General features: G+C 32.2%; 1 protein-coding gene and 1 pseudogene across 1 annotated transcript in view; one reads left to right on the forward strand and one right to left on the reverse strand.

Annotated features, from left to right (window-relative positions):
- LOC120613388 (annexin A10) overlaps nucleotides 1-21,852 on the reverse strand; it is a 60,240-nt gene extending 38,388 nt beyond the window's left edge. Inside the window, exons 1-2 of the mRNA XM_039876134.1 lie at nucleotides 21,555-21,852; nucleotides 2,521-2,602 (exon numbers count right to left, since the gene is read on the reverse strand). Coding sequence (XP_039732068.1) covers nucleotides 2,521-2,602; nucleotides 21,555-21,572 — 100 coding nt within the window. The 5' untranslated portion in view covers nucleotides 21,573-21,852. The remainder of the gene's footprint in view (nucleotides 1-2,520; nucleotides 2,603-21,554) is intronic.
- On the forward strand, nucleotides 17,299-17,917 carry LOC120613389 (60S ribosomal protein L21-like; annotated as a pseudogene).
- Nucleotides 21,853-25,023: the final 3,171 nt, after the last annotated feature.

Genomic DNA, 25,023 nt, shown 5'->3' on the forward strand with positions numbered 1-25,023 from the left:
AGCCACAAATAATTAGAAAATGGACAACAAGAGACCTAAATAGACATTTTTTTTCAAAGAGGACATATAAATAGCCAATAAATACATGAAAAATACTCATCAGTAATTATCAGGGAAATGAAAATAAAAAAAAGGACAACATCAGTAATTATCAGGGAAATAAAAATCAAGCACAATGAGAAATTACTTCACCAGTTAGAATGGCTATTATCAGAAAGATAACAGATGTGAAGAAAAGGGAATCCTTGTGCACTGTTGGTGGGAAAGTAAACTGGTATGACCATTATGAAAAATATTATAAAAGTTCCTTAAAAAATTAAAAATAGAACTATCATATGATATAGCAATCCTACTTCTGGGTGTTTATCTAAATGAAATGAAATCGCTATCTCGTAGGGATACTTCACTCCATGTTCATTTTAGCAATTTTCATAATAGCCAAACTATAGAAATCACTTAGGTATCCATCAGCAAAAAATGAATAAAGAAAATGCAAGATACACAGTGGAATATTAGTCATAAAAAGGAAGGAAATCTGCTATTCGTGACAACATGGATGAATCTTGAAGGTATTAGCTAATTAAAATGAATCAGAGAAAGAGAAATGCTCTATGATTGCACTTACATGTAGAATCTAAAAAAGCTGAACTCATAGAACCAGCCAAGGGCTGGGGGTATGGGAAATAGGAAGATGCTGGTCAAAGGGTACAAACTTCCAGTTATAAGAGGAAAAAGTTCTAGTGACCTAATGGATGGCATGGTGACTATAATTAACAATACTGTATTGTATAATTGAAAGTTACTAAGAGCAAATCTAAATGTCTCACCATAACTACAACAACAAAAATAGTAATTATGTAAGGTGAAAGATGAGTTAACTAAACTTTATTGGTTCGTTATTTTGCAATATATACATGTGTCAAATCATCACTTTATACATCTCGAACTTACACAGTGTTATATGTCAATTATTTCTCAATAAAGCTGGAAAAAAATCGTAGTTGTCAAGGAAAATATTAGGTATTTTCTTTTTCGATTGCATTTTGCCAAGGTCATCAGGATGGATAGACTTTTGAATATTTTGAGATGGTTTTTTGCTCTAGTGAGCTAAAGAGGACACTGTGCAATCAAAACCAAAACCTCCGAAATTTCTTCAGCCTAAAACACTGACAAACAAAAAATTATGATGGTCAAAATGAATCCATATTCTGTCCCTAAAATTATAATAACAGAAAAATCGACACTGGAGCAAATAAATTTTTTTCAGTGACTGAATTGTTCTGGCCCACAGTTTTAAAGCAAAAGTGACTCTTCTGAAGAAAAAATTAATTCATAACTTTTTATTACCTTATCTCTATATTTTTTTCTAGTGATTGTTGATATTTTAAAAGGCATGAAAGCTTTGCAAACTCCTAAAATCGACTTTAGAGAACATATTTAAAGTCCTTTTTTGTTTTCCGATGGGGTTCTGCTAGTATATAAAATGTGAAGTGAATAAAGTGTGTATGTGTGTGTGTGTGTGTGTGTGTGTGTGTGTGTGTGTGTGTCTGTGCATCGTTCTCATACAGGCGACCTTGTCTTAAAGTTAAGATTTTCCTTTGTTATGAAAGGCTTTGTGTGTTTTATGGAAATGTTTCCTTTTATGTTGTCAACATTTACCTTCATGCTCACCAGAATTCTTTTTAAAACAGCTTTTACGGAACAAAAAAATATATATAATAGATGTTTAACAGCACCATATCATATCTTAAAAATTAATTTTTTAAAAAAAGATTCCAACAGAATTCTTCCCTTCTCTATCCCTTTTCCAAACTCTAGTCTCATTCATCAAACATCTATTTATTAAACAGCAGCATGCCAGACTCCATGCTCTGGGAGCTCACAGAGCAGTCATAAAGTGAGACAGAAAGAACAAGCACAGTGAGAATGAGGTGAGTGACACATGAGTGGAGAGGCAGGGGGCCCGGGCGTCGGCACAGCTGGTTGAGTTTGGAGTGCCCAAAGAAGCATTTAAACAGGAAAGCTCATTTGAAGAGATTATTGAAGGAAGAGAATTTGGATGCAAAGTAGACAGGAGAAGAAAATAGTCTTCCAGTCAGGGGAATTATTGGGCCAGTTTACAGAGATGCCGAAAAGCAGATCCATTTTGGGGGAATATCAGGGAGTTTGAGTTAGCTGGAAGAGGAAGTAGCAAAGGAAACAGGCTGAAGAAACAAACAAGGGCAAAAACGATATTTTATCCTAGATTAAGAATTTTTGGTTTGGGGTTTTGTTTAGTAATGAGATGTTTGAGGATTTAAGGCAAAAACATGTCAAGATCAAATTTGCACTTGAGAGATGCAAATCTGTTCACCATTACTATTTTTTTTTCTGTTGTTTTCTTCTACTTCTTTGCCTAGCTTAAAAAATAAAATCTGTCTTCTGTTAGACATCAACTATTTACACCCATATGACAAACTTAAAACAAGGTAAAGTGAAAAAAAATTTATAATAAAAGATCATAGAAATTATCATGCTTACCGAATCCTTGGAGTGCTCCCCCTAGCATTTGGGCATCCATCATGGGGTCGAAAATGGGAGCCGGGAAAATGGTTCCTTGCACCTAGTGGGACGAGTCCATGAGAAAGAGGTTTCAGGAATTTGCACAAAATATTTCAAATTTTTTTTCAGATTAAGTATATTCTATATGTCTAAATTACTCTGAGATATACACATAAGTCTATTAAACAGATGCGTTAATTTTACATTAATTGCAGAGAGTGAATTTGGTTGATTTTTAAAAATCCATCGGCGTCTGCTATACTGGCATCTAATATTCATCTAGAAAACTTAGATATTAGAACCAATATTAGAAAAGTGTGGGAATCAAATAAGTATATATCTTCTTAATAAATAATAAGAATTTTCTTAGGAATCGAGACTATTTTATAGAAACTGAAAAGAGAACTGTATTGGGGGAATCGATGTCGTTTATGTGAATTAAAAGTGGTACTTGCCACCACAGCTTTTTTATATATCAAATGAAAATACGTCAAATGAAAATATTTGAATTTGGATTATGGGATTCATAATAATCTAGATGATATAGATAGGGTAAGTAATTTTTAGCTGATGCTTGCAGCTGCAGAGGAAAACATAAAAACCTGACTGACATTCCATTTAAATTCTTTCTCTTTCCAATAATAAGATGGCGGAACATTGAAGTTAGGCTTTGAATCCACCTGGTCTATGATTTCAGACAGAGCCAGCCAAAGTAGGTACCATATGATCATACTCAGCACAAGAGAACTGTCAATCAAAATTTATTGAGAAGAGGTCTCCCCCTGTTCGTTGTCATCAGCATGCCCAGAAACAATGGGAAAAATGTCTTTCCATAGCAAACATCTACCAGGCCTTGAGCACTCTGGCATTCACTGTGCCCTTCTGCTGAAGCTGAAACTTTCTAGTGTCTGTTGTCTAGTGGTAGAAAATCGATTAGTTAATGAGAAGACTGGATCATAATTCCCAGTCCAAGAAATAAACATATACCAATACCAAAATATTTATAAAAAGGTTTTGGAGAATTAAGAACAATGTTCACTTGAGTTAAAAGTCAGAAATTCAGTTTGAATTCCATTTGACTGATATTAATAAACATGAAGTTGTCTCTTTGAAGTAGACCAGAAACTATATATAATAATTGTGATATGGCCATATCCCGTGAGTGAAACTTTCTTCTTAAATGCTTATATGGACAGACATGTTATTAAAATAATGTAATCTGCATTTTATATTGCTGAAATGAATTTACAAACAAAAGTCCAATTTGCTTCTGATATCTCAAGTTTGTTGTTCTCTTGAGCCAAGCCTCAATTCTAGAAGCTATTTTCTAGGTGAGTTTTATCTCCCTTATTCACTGTCCCATTGGCTGAGACTCTTAAGAAAATATACTTTTATTCTCCTTTTACTTATTAAGTTTGGGTAGTAGATTCTAATGTAAATGCGGGGGTTGAGTTCTCTTTACCTCAAGTGTTTTTCTTTGACTCTTATAGTCTTAGATAATTTAAGATTTAAACTTTTAAAAGAACAGCCATACTATGAAATGTGATTTTTAAAAATTTTCTGCTATTCGTCAATATCTTCTCCTAAATTTTTTTTTTTTTTGTCTATGTAGTTCTTTCCTAATTTTTTCATTGGGAAAATTAAAAGTTTTCTGAGGCATGGACAAGAGATACTTCATTTCCTTGATTTCAGGAGTTAAAAGATCTGTTTCGACAAATTTTGTGTGGACAGTACAATTGATTGCCTCAGTAACCAAATCTTGCTGAGTGCTGTCAGCCAAAGGGCTGTTTTAAAATATAAAAGAGAAAATGTATTTGAAAACAATAAGATATATTGTTAAATATGTGTAAGTTTTCTAGGTAATTTTAAGCACAAAGTGTACAAATATTTACCACAAAACATTTAATTATTGGCTAGACTAGGATCCTCCCGATTTTCTCCCAGAGTAAGTGCTATAAAATAAAACTGTATACCTTTATATATTAAAAAAGCTCTGAAAGTTATAGATAAGGAAAGTTAGAAATGTCTTCAGTGGTTTATCAGACAATCTGTAGGTGAAAGAAGAGTCCACGATTTCTTCCTCATAGTTTTTTTTCCTTGTACAGATAACTAGTACGGTTTATTTTTATAGTATCATGTAAAAATTACTTTTTTCTTTTTTTCTTTATAGTTCTCATCTTCTTGGCACTTAAAATTATTGTCTCCTTGTTATTTGTCCCTAAAATAATACACAAAAATGTTTTGGAAATAAATTCAACACTAAGAGTAAAAAATAAAAAAAATTGTGAATGCTTAGTAATTTACAAAACAATTTTTCTAGTAAGCATTTGCCATTCACGCTATTTCTATAGCATAGTAAATCATTCTATCCATTTTATGCCAATTATTATGCTTTAATTAAGCTCTAGTCAGCAACATTATTTCACGTAAGGCACGTACTTAATGTTCCTTTTACTTATTTTGTCATTGGCATAGTGAATCTATCTTTTAATGATCATATTTTTCCAGCTTTATTGAGATATAATTGATATGCGACATTATGTAAGTTTAAAGTCTACATTGTAATGATTCAATACATGTTTAAATTGTGAATCATTGCCATAATAAGGTTAGTTAACAGCCATTATATCACAAAGTTTCCTTTTTTTTCTGATGAGAATATTTAAGATCTACTCTCTTAGCAACTTTCAAGTACACTATACAATACAGTATTGTTAACCATAATCACCATGTTGTACATTTGATCCCAGAACGTACACAAATTATAACTGGTAGCCTTTGGTCACCATCTCCCAGTTGCTACCCCTCTCCCCAGCCCCTGGCAACCACTGATCTTTCAATGATCATTCTGACCGAACTGACCTGCGAAGTCTATGGAAACGTCAGTTACTAGTTTAATTTATCTCCCGAATTAAACAACTGTTTGAAAAAATTAACTGATTAATTGCTTTGGGCCATAAAACTTTTTAAAATAACTATGATATATCTATAAATATATAGTTATCCACTTTAAGGTAATTTGACCTTTCTTTTTAATTATTTTTTCAAACTTTATGCTCATCCATGTTCTATTTATTTCTCTGTGCCCCACACCAGTCTCTCTGAGTCAGTCTATACCAAGCATTTCTCTCACTAATTCCTTAGAACTCACCACGTTTCTATTTATGATTAGTATCTTTATGTTTTCCGATTCACTCCCTGTTCTTAAAGTTGGGAATTTGACTATGTCCTATATAGTATCGTTTTATAGCATATTGCTGTACCAAAAGGTTGTTCTATGGCTCCATTCTTATCATTCTAATTATATTTCATGTCTTTATTCTGAGGAAGGTATATTAAATCTATACCATGATTGTCTATGTAGTTTGACTTCTTTTTCAAATGTTCTCATTTACTGATGATGTCACTTAACTAAAATGATTTTTTTTTAAAAAAGTTTTCAGTGTGATTTTTGGCTGAATGAACTGGCTTTATATATAATTAACATGATAAATTTTTTCTTTTTTCTTTTTTTTACAAATACTGAACATTCGTAAATTAATCAGATTCTTTTAATCATTATATTTGTTATATTTATTGTTTCATATTAAGAAAACTGAACAGACTCAAATTAATGAGACAGACAAATAAGAATTAGCCAGAAGAGGGTGTAGTGAAGGGGATGTGCCTAGTTGACAGGGAAAATTTCCCCAGTGATACATGTGAGCACATAAATAAGAAATGAGAGTACACCATTGCTTGAAATTTGATTTATCTGAGAAGCAAAAAATAGAAGAGAGGAGTGGCACAGATGTGATTACTAAGGGACATCTAAAGGTTTTTAAGCAAGAAAATGAAATAATCTTATTTGAGATCCAGTAGTAACATACTATACACACATAAAGGGTGAAACAGAAATAAGTGATAGAGGTTGCGAGGTGGCTAGTTTAGAAACTTAGTTGAGATACAAAACATACTTGAACTGAGGCAAATGGCATGCTCTTAATAAGTACAGATTGTTTGTTTAACTGAATGTAATTTAACTTACTCATTTTTGAGATATATTTTAAGTTAAGCAAGTAACTGTAGTTTAACCTTTTGAGAGTCAGAGACTGTCGTTTCAGGTGTTTTTCAGCATATATGCCTTTTAAAGCAATGTCCTTTTTTATATACATGTTCCTATTTTTTTCTTAGAGCAAATTGAAAATTTTGAAAAAGTAGATACTTTCTAATTTGACATAAAAAATAATGCCTATATGGTAAAAGTATTTTATTTTTCTTGCTTTGAAAATGGACAAATTTAGCAATAGTTGGTAAACCTAAGGCAAAATCTAATGCCAGTCATTTCAATTTGAATTCTTACCACAATGTTTCTAGGCATTTGTGAATTTAGATTTTTACAAAGGGATAAAAAATACTCCCTTTTTAAAAGACAAAATAAACTGCTTCATAAACTCACTATGGAGAAGAGCATGGGTAATTTGTAGATTTAAAAGTTTTCTTACCTAATAGAAAACTTCAAAATTATTATGTGGAACTGAATACAGACTTAAAAAATCATATGTATTTTGCTCATGTTGATAAAATTATTTTCATTATCTCATCACTAGGTATATCAACAAATGCATCATGTTTTATTTATTCATAGCTAATTCAGCATTGGGGTCCTTAATCCCTTATCTCTCTCCACATTTAACACTCATGGGCTACCCCCATTTTAGTCTTTTTTCTTTTAGTTACACTCATATTGACCACCTGTGTTCCTCAAGAGTTTTAAACTTTGAAGTATTAGCTATAAGAGCTAGTAATTTGACTGACTGACTGCCTGTTTAATGAATAATTCAGCATCATTGAAATACCTTAGTTTTAGTGCAGCTGAAGATTATTAGATCTCTAGTTAATTTAGTATTTTTAGTGCTCTGGCAGGAAATTTTACGGAAATCTTGGCATACTCTTTCTTTAGAGCACTTCCCCTGAGCCAGGCATTTACTTACCTTTGGGGCATTTGTCCTTGGGTCTCCATTGGCTCAGGTCCAAATGCCCTAAGCTCCCCTGAAGATAGTTGGCCACCCTAATCTCCCCTGGTTCTGATCTGATCAGAGTTGTTTTAAAGTGCTTTCAATGGCCTTAAACACGACCAGCGCTCAGGGATGGATTAACGAGCCTATTGCTCCTCTCTTACCCTTCCACAACTAAGGCGTCCTTCAGCACAACACTGCCAGTTCTCTTCTCAAAATAGCTTTCATGTGATTCCCCTTCTTTTAATTTCTGTTACTACTACCTTAGTTTAGACCTTTACCACTTTTCTCTTGGGTTATATCCAATAAGCTGCTAAGTAGGCCCAATTTGTTTTCACTGCCAGAATGGTCCTTCTAAAAGGTAAACTCATCATTAGTTTTGCATACCTGAAACCCTTAATGCTCAAAGTAGTACTTCTCTATATTTGTTTTCTACTCTGGCCCACAGGATGGATGGTTTTCACATGAAAGACATATCCCTGGAAATCTAGGCATATGAACATGTAGCAGTATGCCCGCTTTGCTGACATTCCTCTCTTGCCTACTCAGCAGAGTATATGGTATAAAACTGAGTGAAATATTATATGGTAGAATGTGAATTGTACAAAATAGAAAAAGACATTCCAACTTTGGCTCGTTAGTATTAATGACAATGTTTTCGGTGCATGCTGCAACTCCATCCCACGACTGAGGCTAGGAATTGTGAGTCAGTCCAAATATTTTAAACACATAAACAGTGGGCTTCATGACCTGGTGCTTTCCGATCCGTGTGGGTTCATCGTGTTTCCTCTCTCCTGAACCTTTCCCTCCTGCACCATGGTGCACGCAGCGGCGTACTCCAGCCTAAAGGCACTTCTACAGCATTGCTCACTTGGTTCCAGCTCTTTGAAGTATTTTCCTCCTCCCCGCCCACTCCACACTCCCACCTTTTGCCTCCATCTTATGATTATGTGGAGCATCTATTTGAGATGTAAATTTCAAGCTTTAGCTCTGATGTCATCTTTTACAAGGAATCCTGTCCGACGCCTCTGGTAGAATTGTCTGCTCTCTTTGTAGTGCTTCTAACAATGAGCCAGAACTGTAGCGCACCTTACTAGAGTGCCAGTAGCACGTCAGCAGAAAATATTAATTTCCAGTTGTACCAGGTGTCTAGGAATAATGAGTACTATTAACTAGGCTTCTTTTGTTTTGTTGAGAATGAATGTTAATATGAATGGTTGTATAAATTTGGAGATTGAACTGTTCTCCTTAATAAAAGAAGACTATTTGGATTCTCAGGAAACAATTTTGGGAAGAGATATGACAAATAACAAGAATGAATGGTGAGGTAGACTTACTCTCTATGGTTTCTCCCTGCCATTCATAACTTTTCATTAATGTTTGTTAAAAAGTATTGTATGTGGATTTTTTTTGTGTGTAGAAACTTAGAAAAATTATGAATTATTTGGATTGAGTCTGGGTGAAAAAAGAAACAACCTGTGTGGCTTTAGAGGTTCATACGGAGAAAAGATTTTGAAAGTATCAGATGCTAAGAATTTGAAGTGTGAGGAAGGCTTTGGACTTCATGTCACATAATCAGGATGTGTGAGGCAATCTTATGTGTGCACCTCTCACATGGATTCTGGCTTATGTTTCTTCCTGCTGCTTTGTGATTCTGAAGTCCCCAGGGCCATAGATTGCAAGGTTTTATTTTATTAGAGGTGCTAGCTATAATTTGAAATCATTGCTGATTTAGTCTTTTCAAAGTTTTCAATAGGTGGTTGGAATTTTGATTACACATATTTCTTCACCAAATTAACTAGAAATTTGGCTAAATATGATATATTGGCATCAGTTCTAGGTGTTTCCCCTCAGTATTTAAAATTCATAAAACCGGAATTTAGTTCTACATTAATAATATGACTGGGCTTAAAATTTATGTGTAAATTCCCAGTTAAATTACTTACTAGACAATCCAAATCTCAGGCACACTCTCCCTCTTCTTATTACCCTCATATTTCTAACTAGATTAGGATGGTTGAAAATGATGTCAAGATGTCACTGATCCAAAGAAACTGCAGTTGACATGGATTTTAGAGAATGATCTTATTAGTGGAAGGTGAAAATAGAGAATGAAAAAGCTGAGCAATTAAAAGAGAGTGTGTTTGTGTGAAGAGAACATAGTCAAGGGGGAAAATTGAGATTACATGGGAAATAAAGAAAAGTATTTTTAGTGTGGACATTAGAATATAAGAAAATGATCTTAATATCCTAAAAGATTTAAACTTGGAATTTAGTTCAGTAGCACAGCAAATTTCCTCAATTTTGAACTCTAAGTATTTAATACATCGATAATGTATTTTTAATCAAATTTTGGAATTGACTGATATTATAAGAAAGAATGAGATCATTAACTTGAAAAAATATGTGTATAATGGTATAACTGTAGGTCATCCTTACTGTAGTTTTATAGAACTTAAATGTTCTAGGTCTTATACTGAATAATTAGGTATTATTTTATGTTCATAGGTAAAATTATTTTTATGCAGGTTTTTACCACATAATTTAAGGTACTTTAAATATTAATTAAATTTAGCTTTACATGTGATAGCTTATCATAGCCCTTGTCAATTTATTCAGTTATTCTTGGAAGAAAGTAAATATAACAATATTTATAATAAGTTGTGTTACATACTATTGTCAGTTTTACTATACATATACACAACTAATTCAAGGTAGCAGTGATAAGTTATATTATAAAAGTCAAAATACCATGAAATTTGGGGGAAAGAGGATTCTCAAGTGAAAAACAAAAGAATGCAAGGAAGCCTTACTGAAAAAGTTTTATTTGAGGCAAAAATCTAATGTTTGATTAGATTTCGACAAGTGGAATTGCATTGCTTGGAAATATTTTTTCATGAGGCTCTATCTCTTTTTCCCAGATAGTTTTATGGGCTGGCATTATTAGTTCCTTTTTCATGACACTGTATTATTTCTAGCCTAATTTTCTCATTAGAAATCTAAATATTACTAAATGCTTGGAACTAAGCGAACAGAAGACCTATGAAATATAGTCTTAGACATCATGGAAAAATATACATACCTTACTATATGTTATTATATATATAATGTTATATATAGCATTATATATGTCATATATAATGTTTCTAAGAAAATGTTAGGCAAAAATAAAGCTATTTGTAATTAAATATTAAATATAAAAACAAACATTATAGATACTAAATATTTTCAACTAATAGAATTTCTATCAAATTTTTATTGTTTGCACAAATATTCTGTATTAGCTGGATAGTTTAGAATTAATGGTATAAAATATAGAAAAATACAGAAAACCATGATTAATAATTTTTACTTTCTTGTGTTATCTTTCTCCAAGTAAATAACAGATTATACATAAAGATGTCATTAGACATTTCAAGAGTATTTTCAGAATTGTTTCCTCATTTTAAAAAAAAAGCATATGTATATTTGCATACATATACTTTTTTTAAAGCAAATCTCTAAAAATCTTTCACATCATGAAACAGTTCTGAGGAAGCAATGCTCTTTGGAACGGAATATATTCTAAAAGGCTTAAGGTCTTCCTGTGAAGGACACACCAGCTGGATTCTGAATAATTTAGGCAACAACTCCCCATTCATTAGCGTGATTCATTAGAAAAGATAGCATTGGTGCCATCACACACTCCCTCCTGCTCTCAGAGAACAGTCAGATTACAATCGTTTAGACTGGTCTAAAGGTGATTTTTCAGGAGCTGAGAGCACAGCAGAAGTCAAAGTGAATCAAAACCTGCAGGCTGAGTTACAATAGTGTCCTTTTTAAAATAAAACCACATGGCTGGGACCACTATGCGACTGATCATCAGATGATACTCTGTTACAGACTTATTTCAGCTGCAAGAGAGGAACTTGTCTTTCTATTTAATTTTTTTGAAAGCTCAGTTGTTTAATATTACATGCTAATGAAACTAATGGTGCATTTTCCCTGCCTTTTTCTTTATAGCTTTACAACATTCCCCAGCCCTTGAACAATGGCAGAACTACGAACAGCTGAGTCAGGTCCTGTTCACACGGTACTTAGCGCTTGGCTGGTAAGACTGTGATAAGTAATGATGGTATGATGTGATTTATTCCTGCTAAAATTTAGAAGATTGCAATGTACATTTGTATATTTAATAGTGTAGTACGTTTTTAAAAAGTTATTTTAGGGGTCATACTATTACTATAATCATTCAAATATTTTGAAGACATTTCAGAATTACTTTTACAGTTATTTGAATATATATTACTTAATGGTGAATTTGATTTTTCTAATTAGTCAAAGACAAGACTAATGATATGATAGCTCTCTTTATTTGGTAAAAAATACACTGTGAAATTAGTGAATCTGGAGGCAATTTTTAAAATTAAAAAATAAAATCTTGGTAGTAAAAGGCATAGTGTTTCTTTTCTACGGCTTTAATAAACCAAACTTTGGCTAATAGGTCACAAAAAGCATGGATTAAAAAATGTAGATGGATTTGGCTTAAACTTATTTTAACTTCTGGATAAATATTTGCCTCACTGAAGCCCTGGTCAGCAGTCATCCTATATGAAGAATGGCATCAGTTTCTAATGTCACCATTGCACCACAATGAAAGTTTTCTTAGTTATTAGATGATTCTATAGTTGCAAATCACTAAAATTTCCTCTATAATCATAATAAATAAAATAGAAAATTTAAAAATAGTGCTATTTGTTAAAGTAAATGTAACTCTCAGACATATCCTATTCAGTAGCTCAGTCACAGATATTTGCAGTTTTTTTGGGGGGAGGGGTGGATCTGGAGATTCTTTTATATTTCTTATTTTTTTTTCTATTATTCCGATGATAGAAAAAGTAGTAGTAAACATCATACTTTTACTTTTTGTTAAAGTAAAGGGTCACTGGCCTTTTACCATGTACAGTATAGCTTGGAGGGATCCTGGAAATGTCGTTTGTACTCAGAGGGATGGATGCAAGGAAAGAAAGCTGGCTTCAGTGATTTTGTGCAAAATCTCCAAGATGGTGGAGCTTCTAGTCTCAGTCTTTGGGTTTTATTCATATTTGTCAATAGACTATTTAATGGTGATTTTTTTTTAAACATAGATTCAAGTAACAAATTTTCTTCTTTCTCCACTTGTTCCATCCACATAGACTATATCCTACCCAAATTCCAGACTCAGTTCAAATTCCATGTGCTATGTGAAGTTTTTTTAGATTTGATCAAGTATTATTTATTATTTACTTTGCATCTATATTATGCATACCCTTGCCTCTTTTTTTTTTTTTTTTTTTTGGCATTTTTTTCTTTTCTTCTAAATTTTAAACTTCTGGAGGGCAGGTCTATTTCTTGCTTTTCGAAGCATTTAGTGAAGTGCCTTAGATACAGTGTGGACCCTAAGAGTATTTTTAAAATATAAGAAGTAAAAATACTTGTACCGCAGTGGCATCTTTAGTTTACCCAGTAGTTTTAAAAATTCATAATTTATATAAGTAGTCTATGCCCTATGCATTTTTACCTGTATTTCCTTGGCAATCACCTCAGCAGTCTTGCAAAACTAATAATAGTAATCTTATTTCACAGATGAGACTGTTAGGCTAAGTTATTTAAAGCCATACAGGTAATGTGTCATGAAGCCAACACTCAAATCTGAATTAAACTTCACGATTAATGTCCTTTCCATATAGTTGTAATTGATTAAAATAATATGTACTATTGAGACTTTTTTTCAATTTGGCAAGAAAAAAAATTTCTGTTTGCAAAGGATCTTGCAGGTATAAACACAACTCTAAAAGCATAAGCTCTCATTCTTAAGTCAGTTCTAAGAGAATAGAGAAAGCTGTGTGTGTGTGTGTGTGTGTGTGTGTGTGTGTGTGTGTGTGTGTGTGTGTTAGAAGAAGTGATTGAGGAGAGAATAAGAGAAAGACAACCAAAGAGAGATTCTTATTGGCTGGATCATCAAAATGCATTTAAGAACAGAATGTCTGATACTTAATTTTAAGATACTTGCAGAATCCCAATATAAAGCTTGCTCTTATCCCCCCAATGAACCCCCAATTAAGGTTGGTCGGTTTTGTTGGTAGTATTTTGAAGGAGTGAAGGAATTATGATTATGCCCATGATAGGGTTACCAACCATTGAGAAGGGATTGCATACATGGGCCAGCTAGGTGTTTTCTAAACTAATTAAAAGAAATGGAAACATTCTTGAAGTGAATGAGGAAATGGTTAACTTTTATTCCCTGTGTTCTTCTTGCGTCAGACAAAATTTTTTAGGGAGATGGATACTGGAATAGTATTTTTGTAAACTTAATTAGAATCTTAAAAGACATGACTTCAGCTTCTATCTGGGTTATATTGCACTACTCTGTAGGAGATATCGTAAAGACTATTCTGCTATTTTATTATGTCTGAAGATAAAAAAAAATACCAAGGAGCAGATCTGAAAATTCTACTCAACCTTCCTTATGAATGGTCTAATTAATAATGTGTCATAACACTCTTTATTTTCATCAATAATATATTATTTAGAGACCTGACACAACATTTAAATCTAATAAACATATCCATGTCCCAAATAAAATAATGTATAAATGCATTTCACAAACCATGATGTTGTAGAGGTGAAGGAGGAACTACATTTTTTTACTGTTTGTCTAGCGACTTTGCAATTAATCTGTACCTTTATATTCTTTATTTAATTTGAAGTTATCAGCAAGTCTGTACCAGGCGAGGTAGGTGTTCTTATTTCTAAATTACATATAAAAATGATGGCTCAATATTTATACGAGGCCATTGGCTTAATAATTGGCAGCCCAGAATAATAGTGTCTGACTTTGAACCCAGTGCTTTCCCAGTATATCTTATCTCTCAATTCTCTTCTCTTTAATTCTGTTGCTACTCTCATTTTTCAAAAGAAGAAAAAAAATCAATGCTAATTTCATATTTGTTTATGTCATAAAATGGTTTAAAAAATTGCGATGCACATAATGAAATCTAGAGGGGATTTTTAAATCTAGATGGTGATTTTTAAATCTAGATGGTGATTTTTAAAAAGTTAAATGAGAAGCATATTCAATATGGGATCTAAGTGATTGTGCGTACTCAAGGAATACATGCAGTCCTAAATTTTGCACTTCAGATAGAGATTATGCTGACATTTAATGTGTGAAGAATTGTATGTTGTGGATTAGAACAATTTTTACAAAGTGATGTTGCAGCTCTTAGACAGTGATTCTAAAATCTCAGCAACTTTCCTCAAACATGATATTTTTAGAGAGGTTAGTAACCAGCACTCTCAAAGCACAGTAGTATGTATCACAAATAGAAATAGCCTCCTGATGATTAAAAATTCTTTAGCTTTTAATAACAAAAATCAATGATCATGTTATCTACTGAACTGTATGTTTCTGAGGTTAATAAGAAAAAGAATGGTCTCCTTTGGCTACCATTATAATTCCTTTTAGGTACTAAAATTATTATGATGGAAAATATTACACACTCCATTCCCAACAGATTTTATCTTTATAATAACGCTTGGTTCTAGCTGGTTTTACATTTTTGCTCTCTGAGTTAATATTATTAACTAAAGCAAGAGAATATTATTTTTTTAAAAAGGCAGTTTGCAGCTCAGTAAAATCTTGGCTGGGTAATCCATAAATAAATTACTTAGCTATACAATAGAGATTTTTTTGTTTCTATATTAAAAGAAATTTAACCCAAACAAAAGTTTCAGAATTTTGGAATTAATCTTGAAAGACATATGACTAACATATATTACAGAGTTAAAGTAAGGAGTTGGTACTACAAAATGAAAAAATCAGTAAGCAAAGCCCTTTTAATGGCGTCTTTTTATCTGCTTTCTGCACTCCACCCAATTCCAGAAATACATGACTCATTGAAATGAGTCTTATTGCTCAAACATAATTTGTTAAGACTTTAATCTTGTGATTCAAGAAAAAAATATGTAGTTTTTAAAAGATGTGATTTGTGATAATCTGATGACTTTCTTCCTCTACTGTTTGTTAAATGGGTTGATTAATTAGAAAAAAAAAGAAAATTAAAATATAATAACCCATACTTTTTCTGTTACTTGGGTTTTACAACTCCCAATGTTATTTAAATTTGAAGAGGTTTCTGGACTTAACCTAATGTTTATTTAAATGAATATCACGTATTAATGTTAATAGAAGTATAATATCAAAATAACTTTTCATATAATTTTATAATCATCTGAAAACATCTATTTAAGAGAAACCAACATATCTAGAGGGGTATGTCAGAGAGATGTCTTATCATCCACAGGCCCTATGATCTGTATACTATAAGCACTTTCAAAAAGAGAAATGATTCTACAGATTTAAGCTTTATTTAAGCTTAAAATTATTTAAGATTTGCTATTATGATAAGTACTCTAAGATCTTGTAAACAAGGACCAAAAGTTTTCTCACATTCTCCTCTTCAGTGTTTTTACCCTTTAGTCCATGACTCTGTCTTATTCCAGGATAATGATGGTCCTGTACATCAATGGAATGCATGTTTCAAGAGTGCAGAGCTTTTGACAGTCATATTCACTGTTGCCTCCCTGGTACATAGATGTGAGAGCAAAGGTGGAAGCAAAGAGACCAAGTAGGAGACTGTTGAATAAAGTTGGCAAATAATGATGATGGAGCTTGGACTAGGGCAGTCATAGTGGAAGTGTTGAGACATGGTTAGATAATGAGTGTATCATGAATGTAGAGCCAAAAGTTTTTTATTAATGATTTGTAAGGTATGAGAGAAAGAGAGGAACCAGGGACAAATCCAGTTTTTTTTTACTTTTTTTTTTGTGCCTGAGCTAGTAAAGATGGAGTTTTTACTCAGTGAGTAGACACCTGGTTATATGAATCTGGGGTTCAGGTGCACATGCTGGGTTAAAATATAAATTCAAAGAAGACTCTGAATATATTGTAATTAAAGCCATTACATTGTCTGCAATGACCACAGGAGTGACTATAAATAGGAAAGAGAAAAGTGTCAAGAATTTGGCCCTGGGGCATTCTTGGCAAAGGAGACTGTCATATCTAGTAAGATGACAAGTAAGAATTTGGCACGAGATTCAGGCACATGGAGGTCGCTGCTTACCTTCATAAAATAGAGTGGGTTTGTGTGAAAACTCAGAGTAGATTCAGAGACAATTGGAGGAGAGGAATTAGGTATAATTAGTACAATACACTTTTGAGGATTTTTTGCCATGAAAAAGAGAATTTGGCAGTAACTGGTGAGAGAAGTAGCATTCTGAATTTTTTTAGCATGGTAGAAGCTATTTACAAATAAAGATTATGCTGAGTTTAAGAGAATATATTTATATTTCCACTTGTGAAACTTTTGATGTTTCTTAAGTTTATTCATAAATTTTATGAATATGCACATATATGTATATATTCATATGTATATACATATATGTATAAACAAATTTGGCCTTAGTAGTAGATACAAACAACCTCATCTGTACAAGCAGTTCCAGGGCTTTTGAGTGAGAGTTGGGTTCAAGCTCTGGCACTACTACTTAAAACTCTTTATATTAGCTCATCGTTTTGTGGTGCTATTTATGCTCCAGGTTTTCTTAGTGCTTTACCTGTCACTTAATCCTCAAGAGACTCTTATAATATAGGTGCTATTATCACACCCATGTTACAGGTAGGAAAACTGAGGTACAAAAAGATTAAGTAAATATCCTCAGTTATATGAGTCCTATGGGGTAAAGCTAGCTCTGACTGTATGTGTAACTACTATTCTACTGTCCTGTTTGCCCAGCATTTACATTCAAAGCAATCTAGCCTTCTTTTCGGCCGAAACTGCCATCTTCCAGGAATTCGCCAAAATGACCAACACAAAGGGAAAGAGGAGAGGCACCCGCTATAGTTTCTCCAGGCCTTTTCAAAAACATGGAGTTGTTCCTTTGGCCACATATATGCAAATCTGCAAGAAAGGTGATATTGTAGACATCAAGGGGATGGGCACTGTTCAAAAAAGAACACGCCACAAATGCTACCACAGCAAACCTGGAAGAGTTTACAGTGTTCCCCAGCATGCGGTTGGCATCGTTGTAAACAAACAAGTTAAGGGTGAGATTCTAGCCAAGAGAATTAATGTGCGTATTGAGCATATTGAGTACTCTAAGAGCCAAGACAGCTTCCTGAAACGTGTGAAGGAAATGATCAAAAAGAAAAGGAAGCCAAAGAGAAAGGTACCTGGGTTCAAATGAAGCGCCAGCCTGCCCTACCCAGAGAAGCTCACTTTGTGAGAACGAATGGAAGGGAACCGGAACTGCTGGAGGACATTCCCTATGAATTCATGGCATGATAGGTTTAAAAAAAAAATAAAATAAAGACCTCTAAAAAAAAATAATAAAATAAAAGCAATTCTTAGGTGGTAAAGGGAGTTTTAAAATATCTAACAACATGCTCGTATATAACTTCAAGGAAGAAGTTACTACATTTAATTTTTCCATTTTAATACATGTTAGCTCAAAAGAGGCTTCAGTAAAATTTGAAGCTATAACCAGCATGATTCATAACTTTTGTTCAACCAAAGTGTATAAAGTTCAGACAATGAAGTCTTGTGATAGTAAAAAGCAATCTAAAGTATGAGTAACCTTTTATTAATATTTGTTCAGTAAGTCATAGTGCAGATAAACAATCAAAGTCAGATTTCTCACATGGAAGTTTTTCTCCCAGGAATACTTCCAATCTGGAAAGCCTGCTTTAAAAAATAATCTTGCCTAATCAACAGCCTCTGTTCTCATGGAAGGTCTTCGCAGCCTGCAGTCACTCCTGGATAGAATGCCCTGAATTTGTTTCTGATTTTCTGAGTGCTCTTTCTTCATTTGATGTAATTCACCGCTTAATATCAAAGCATTTATTACAAATTAAAAGGCAGAATGTCTTGTTGCCCACACTAACCATCACCTGAGTTGCTGTTGTCTGACTTTGGTACCCCTGACCCATTCTATAAGTAAATTTATGAGTAAGAGCATCTTTGTTAGATATTGCTGCTAATTTTATATCTGTTGATTTGGTTCACAAAGAAAATGTATTCTTTGCTTCATAACATGAAGTCAGGAATTATGTAGAATAATCATACTTTGGTACAAGTGCCAAAGTATGATTATTGGTGCAAGTGCCAAAGTATGATTATTCTACATAATTCCTGACTTCATGTTATGAAGCAAAGAATACATTTTCTTTGTGAACCAAAGCAAAGAATACATTTTCTTTTTTTTCTGGTGGTAGAATTGGTTTTGGAATTAGGCAGGATCCTATATCACTTCTGGAAAATGTATTTAACTTAGAGAAATTAAGTCTCAGTATATTCACATGGAAAACGGAGATCATATTTCTTTCCATGAAGATTGCAAAGACTAAAAATCATATATTTAAAATCACCGAGCTTTATATCTGGTGTCTTCAAGAAGAATTTCAAAACCCTTGCATGCCAGGTGGTATTCTTATGAAAAGGTTTGCTTTGATGATTAAATTAGACAAGGTATGCAAAGCTCCTGATGTAGAAACTCAGGATATTTTAATAATAGCTGTTTCTCTACTTTAAGTATAATATATATTGTTAATTTAGGTATACATTTTCCTGTCAGTCAATAAATACGGTAGAAATAGGAAAGTTGTCAAAACGATAGGAGAAGGAGTAGGATTAAAGTTTACTTAGAGGGAAGGAGAAAGGGAGTAATCAAATAAATGCATCAATAGTAAATACAATGCTACTATACAAGTAAAGAAGGGATCTGTTGATGACAAACAGGACAAAAATAGCCAACGATTTCACTAGAAGAATCAGGCAATATATTCGAAAGAGGCAGTATATTTCAGTGGATAAGAGCTTGAGCTTTAATGCCTGAGATTCGATTTTGGCTTGGGCAAGTTTGTTTATTTTCTTGTTTGTTCATTTGTTTGTTAACACTCTGTAGTGCAATTCCCTCCATTGTAAGAGAGATAATAACATCTTCCTGAAAGGTGATTTATATCTGCATAATTAATAAAACAATTCCAGGCTTTCCATAATCATTTAATGAAATCCAGCTTTCAATAGATGGTCTTACAGTCAAGCACATAAATAAAAAACATTTACGGATCAAAGGTAAATTTACCTTAATGTAATTAAACCACTTAAACTACCTTAATCATTGAAGGACATCTAACTCCATAATTCTAGAAAGTAATTTTAAAGCATTGCATATGTTTATTTCTTACAGAAATGTAAGAAATGATTCTTGCATCTTGCTTGACTTATATTTTAATTTTCTATGTTTTGTAACTGACACTTAATGAATTACTTTGGTGGCTCTCAAAAGTGGTCACGCATTTGTATCATATGTGGAAGTTCAGATGTCATCCAAACTGAATCAGAACTACTTAGTAGAGGGCCTAGGACTGTATTTTAACAAGCAACCCAGTCAGTAATTTCCAAATAATTATCCACATAAGAAAGCTTGTGCTTTCCTTGCCTTTGGAGAGCTTGTCTTTTGCATAAAGACATCAGACTCAAAATAGAGTTTAAACAAATGAACTTGACCTCAAATATCAGTTTCCTTAATACTAAATTCTAACCATTTGGGCCATATAGCTGAAGAAAATAAGTAATTGCTTTAAAATATGATGATATTTATTATGTAAAATTATTTTATCATCAAAACTTGCTAAGATAATACATAAAACTTAACATTTATCTCTGATTTAGCTGATTAAAAACACTTAAAATGAATTTTTAGGTATGTTCAAATCCAGCTCTTTAATCTCTGATAATCTTTATCTGTTCCAGAAGCATAGCAAATTGCTTCAAAATCTTATCCTAACTTTTAATAATCTCTGAAATACAATTTGAATATTCTCCACATGTTCCTTTTGATAAATTAGCATATAAATGTTAACATAAGATTATACACATCATGCAGAATATAATATTATTTCTGAATAATTGTACTTGAATAAATAGGAGAAAACTATAGCTTTTTAAAAATTAAATAATTTATAATACTGGCCTAAATTACCTAATGATTTTATTTCTCTGTAGTGAAATGTAACTACCTCACAATTAATAAAACAGTAATGATAAGTTTTACCTGAAAATAGGGTCATGAATTCTCAAGGTGAAATTAAGACTGTTAAGCCAACGATGATGGAAAGTAGCCACATTTTTGGCCCTCATTCGATATTTAATTTAAAAAGTAAAATAAGTAAACAAAATTTTATAGGCATTAATACTTTATAAATAAGTAAATAATATTATTTTGGTCCTAAAATTTGCCCAAATAATTATGTTATAATTTTTGCATAAAAGTAAAAACCTTCTTAAAAATATTTTTTATAATTTAAATTTCTTTAAAAATTATTATCAACACACAACATACATATATAATTTGTAAGACCATGTAAATGGGATATATTTTCAAATAATGTGTATTTCTTGAACTCAGAGTTTATGTTGGCTCTTCAAAATTTAGAGCTGTTAGGTCAAAGTGATTCAGACAAGGAAAAAAAATTAAATGACTGAACCGAGTTATACACTGCTTAAATTCAACAGATAATTATTAAAAAATAAACTTTTCTGAAGAGATCAGAGATTAAAATATTAACAATCAAATTTTAATTTCTTATAGAAAGAAATAAATATGAGACAAAAAATCTTGTAACATAAAATTACTTATAAAAGTAAAAGTAACTTATAACTACTTATAAATTGTGTCAAATTACTTATAAAAGTACAGATAACTAAATTACCTCTATGGAATAACACATTATTTCAAAATTAGCATGGACTTGAAGTTTAATAATATAAATTTTACTTAATAGTTACATTGAACACCTAATTAAAAAACTTAACAAGAAAATTAAAACACCAGTATTTCCTGTTTAAAATGTCAACTACTACAAATGAAATTTTATGGATAAGGTTCAAATCTCAAAAGACTGGAAAGTTTTACAGAAATAGCTAGTATACTTACATAGTCTCCACAAAACATTTCAATGATGGTGGTTAACTTCAGAGTAGATCAAAAAATTTTTAGTAAGTGATTAATTGTACAGACTTGTTTCACTATGTAGCTTGAAAGAAGTGAAATTCACTGGTCAATCAAGTTTAAATCTGTCTACCCTTTACCTCAGTTTCTCAGGCAAGAAAATGTAGGACCAATTCTGGATACAGCCTGTCTAAAGATACAGAATCTATACTGAGCTATCAGTCATAAGTGAGTAGGCAGAATTATTGCACAAAATAAATAGAACCAATAGCCTAACCCCTGGTCCTGTGTTGATTTAAGAAACATAAATTAGCCAATCAATGAAAGAAATGTAATCTTTTGAAAAAAGCTGATGACTTATGGGAGAGTCAGTTCATTTAACCACCCAGTTAATGATTTATTTTCTGCTTTATCGTTTTTAATATCCAGACTCTTTCTGGTATCCAAGCCTCAAGCTTCATTTTTCAAATTGTTAGGTTCTGCGTGTATTCATACCATTCTTTCACTATTGTATATCTGGTATTATGTTAAAAAATAATTTATTTAGAACTGAATTAATCGGCCAAAACATTTCGATGATGGTGGTTAACTTCAGAGCAATAAAAGTCCTTGGAGAAATTATATATTCATCACAATTTTCATACTTTCTATACATCTTATTTTAATATTTAACTTTATTATCTTTTAAGGAAACAAATTTCTAAAATACCTTCAAAGTCCAGTATATTCTTAGGAAATATCTATTCCTATAAGTTTTATACATTATTCCAAAAATCACAATAAATGTGTATTATATCATTTTTCTGCTACTTACCATTTAGTAAACAATACAATGTTCATTTATTTAGTCTACAAAAATTTTAACTATTTTTAAGACAAATTAAGGGTAAATAATTCTTGGTTGAAAAAACAGAAAGTACTATAGTAAATATTTACTGATCAGCATTCATAACTCTAGGACTTCTTTCCCCCAAATAAATCTGATGTTAAAATATGAATAAAAATTATTAAGCAGGATGTCTTCATATATGTACTATGAGCAGAAAAATATCTGATTTCTGCTGCATTTAGTTCATAATAGAATCTAATTAACTTAATAATATACTTGGTACTATAAAAGATATAAAGAAATATGATGTATACTTTTAAAGAAGTTCTAATCTAGTAAGTCAACTATGTATGTATGCACGTGTATGTGTGTTTCTGTAAGTGTCTGAATTTGAGCCTTGTGTTTTCTGTGTGTATTTAAACAGCATATAGTAATTACTAAATAATAGTTACACTTATATGTATAGAGTTCAGAATTAAAAACAAAGGAAAATGAGGTTTTCAACTAAAATTATTTTCTTTTTTATAATTTTTTCAAAGATTGTGTGATTTATGGTTTTAATTATAGACTAAATGTGTCAATGTGAAATGAAAATTGTCAAAATATTTGAGGCAAACCTATTTTCCTTAATATTATCAGATAATTGAGAGAAAAGAGATTTGATAATATTCTTAATTTCCTTCCACATAGTGATTATTTAGTATTTATTTTTATTCATCATTATTTTATTGTTCAGATTAAAAAATATGTACTGAATTGAAACTATAATGTCTGGGATTTGCTTTGTAATAAATAGTTCGTTCAAAAAAAGTTGTGGGAGATATTAATTCAGTATGACAGATTCTTGAACTGTTGGGAAGATGACAGCTCCTTAGTTCATTTCTATTTTTGTATGTATTTGAAAATAGTCATACTAATTTTTTAAGTTTAAGTTTAACTTATTTACTCACATTTAAATATGGTTAGAGTATACAATATGGGAAGTCATAAATACTAATAATAATTGAGCATTTACTCTATTTTAGGCACTCTTTCAATTGAATTTGCCTGTATAAGTGAATTTAATTCTTACAAAAACTCTATGGGCTAAGTACTACTGTTATCCATATTTTATTGAGGTGAATTCTGGGGTGTTGTGTACTCAGAAAAGTTGCCTAAGATCACATCCTAAGAAGTAGCAGAGTAAAAATGTGAACTTAAGCCACCCAGTGTCAGAACCTATAACCTCAATCTCTGTGCTCTATAGGCACTCTGTTAAGAGATAAAACAAGACAACTGTTAAAGAGAAAATTTCTTGATTCCAATGGATTTATACTTTGGTAGGTAGATATAATTAATAGAAGATGAGAAATGGTAAGTGTCATAAGCAATTTACATAAGTCATTATGAACAATTCCATACAGGGCAAGTTACTCTAGGCCGCAGGTAAGTCAGAAAGCCTTCACAGATGAATTAATGTTTGAAATGTGGCTTAGAAGTTGAAGGAAAGAGCCTTCCAGGTAGAGAAACCAAGAACCTAGCACTCTTAGAGATAAGAGTGTGGAGGTTGGAGGTCATGAAGTGTGTACTATGATGATACTAATTCTAAGTTTGACTTTGATTAGTTATGTATGACCTGTAACAAAATGTATGTTGTTTCTTCTTCATTTATTTGAGTTAAAATTCAACCTGATAGGTACAAAGGAGAAATGTTAGCTTATTCATTGTCTTGGAATTAATATTGTACCCTGGTTATGTATCAGCACATACTGAATCAGAGAGGAGATATGCCAAATTAGTCTAAAAAGAGAGAGACTGACTTCTAGACAAGTAAGACATGATTATAAACTATAAAGTTACTAATTTGTTTAAAAAAATAATGTGAATAAATCCAAAGGCAGGTGAATCAGTTAGTAAAGCATAGAAAAATGGAGCAGGTATTACTAGTACCCAGCTAATAATAGCACAAGTTCGATGGTATGTTGGCCTGAATACCAGGTATGTTGGGTCTTTTACTAAGTATATGCTCGTAATAGATTATATTATTTTTCACAATTATTCGTTCTCTTCATTTCTGTTATATGGTATTTATTTTTATGCACCTTTCATTTTAGGTAGGTCATGTGACTTGCTTCAACCAAAGGAATGTGAGCAGGTAGTGGTATGGAACATCTAACAAAAACTTTTAGACAGATTGTAATTTTCTGCCACTCTTTTCTGATGCTTCTGCTCTTTGGCAAAAATAACACCCCAACCACCTTACTTCAAGCTGAGACAACAGCACATTCTTCCTCAGAGAGCTTTTTTGACAACTTTCTCTATTATATAGGCTCCATTCTCCACACAGAAACCAGAGTTGATCAGATATGTCACTCATTTCTTTAAATTCCTTTAGTGACTTCTGAGAACAATTCAAATAGAACCCGAGCTTCTTCTCAAGTCATAAAGGGCTTTACACGATCTGGTCCTGACTATCTTTCTGCTGTCTTCTCCAGCCTCTCTTCCCATTGCTCATTCTACTCCAGACTAAATGTCATCTGCTGGTTGTCTTACAGACACTAAGCTTGCTTCTTGACATTTAAACTTGCTCTTTATTAATGTATGCCCCTGTCTCCATGTTTTAGCCAAGGGTGGTTCTTTCTTCTT

Source organism: Pteropus medius, unplaced genomic scaffold, assembly GCF_902729225.1.
Source record: "Pteropus medius unplaced genomic scaffold, Ma_sr-lr_union100, whole genome shotgun sequence".
NCBI lineage: Eukaryota > Metazoa > Chordata > Mammalia > Chiroptera > Pteropodidae > Pteropus > Pteropus medius.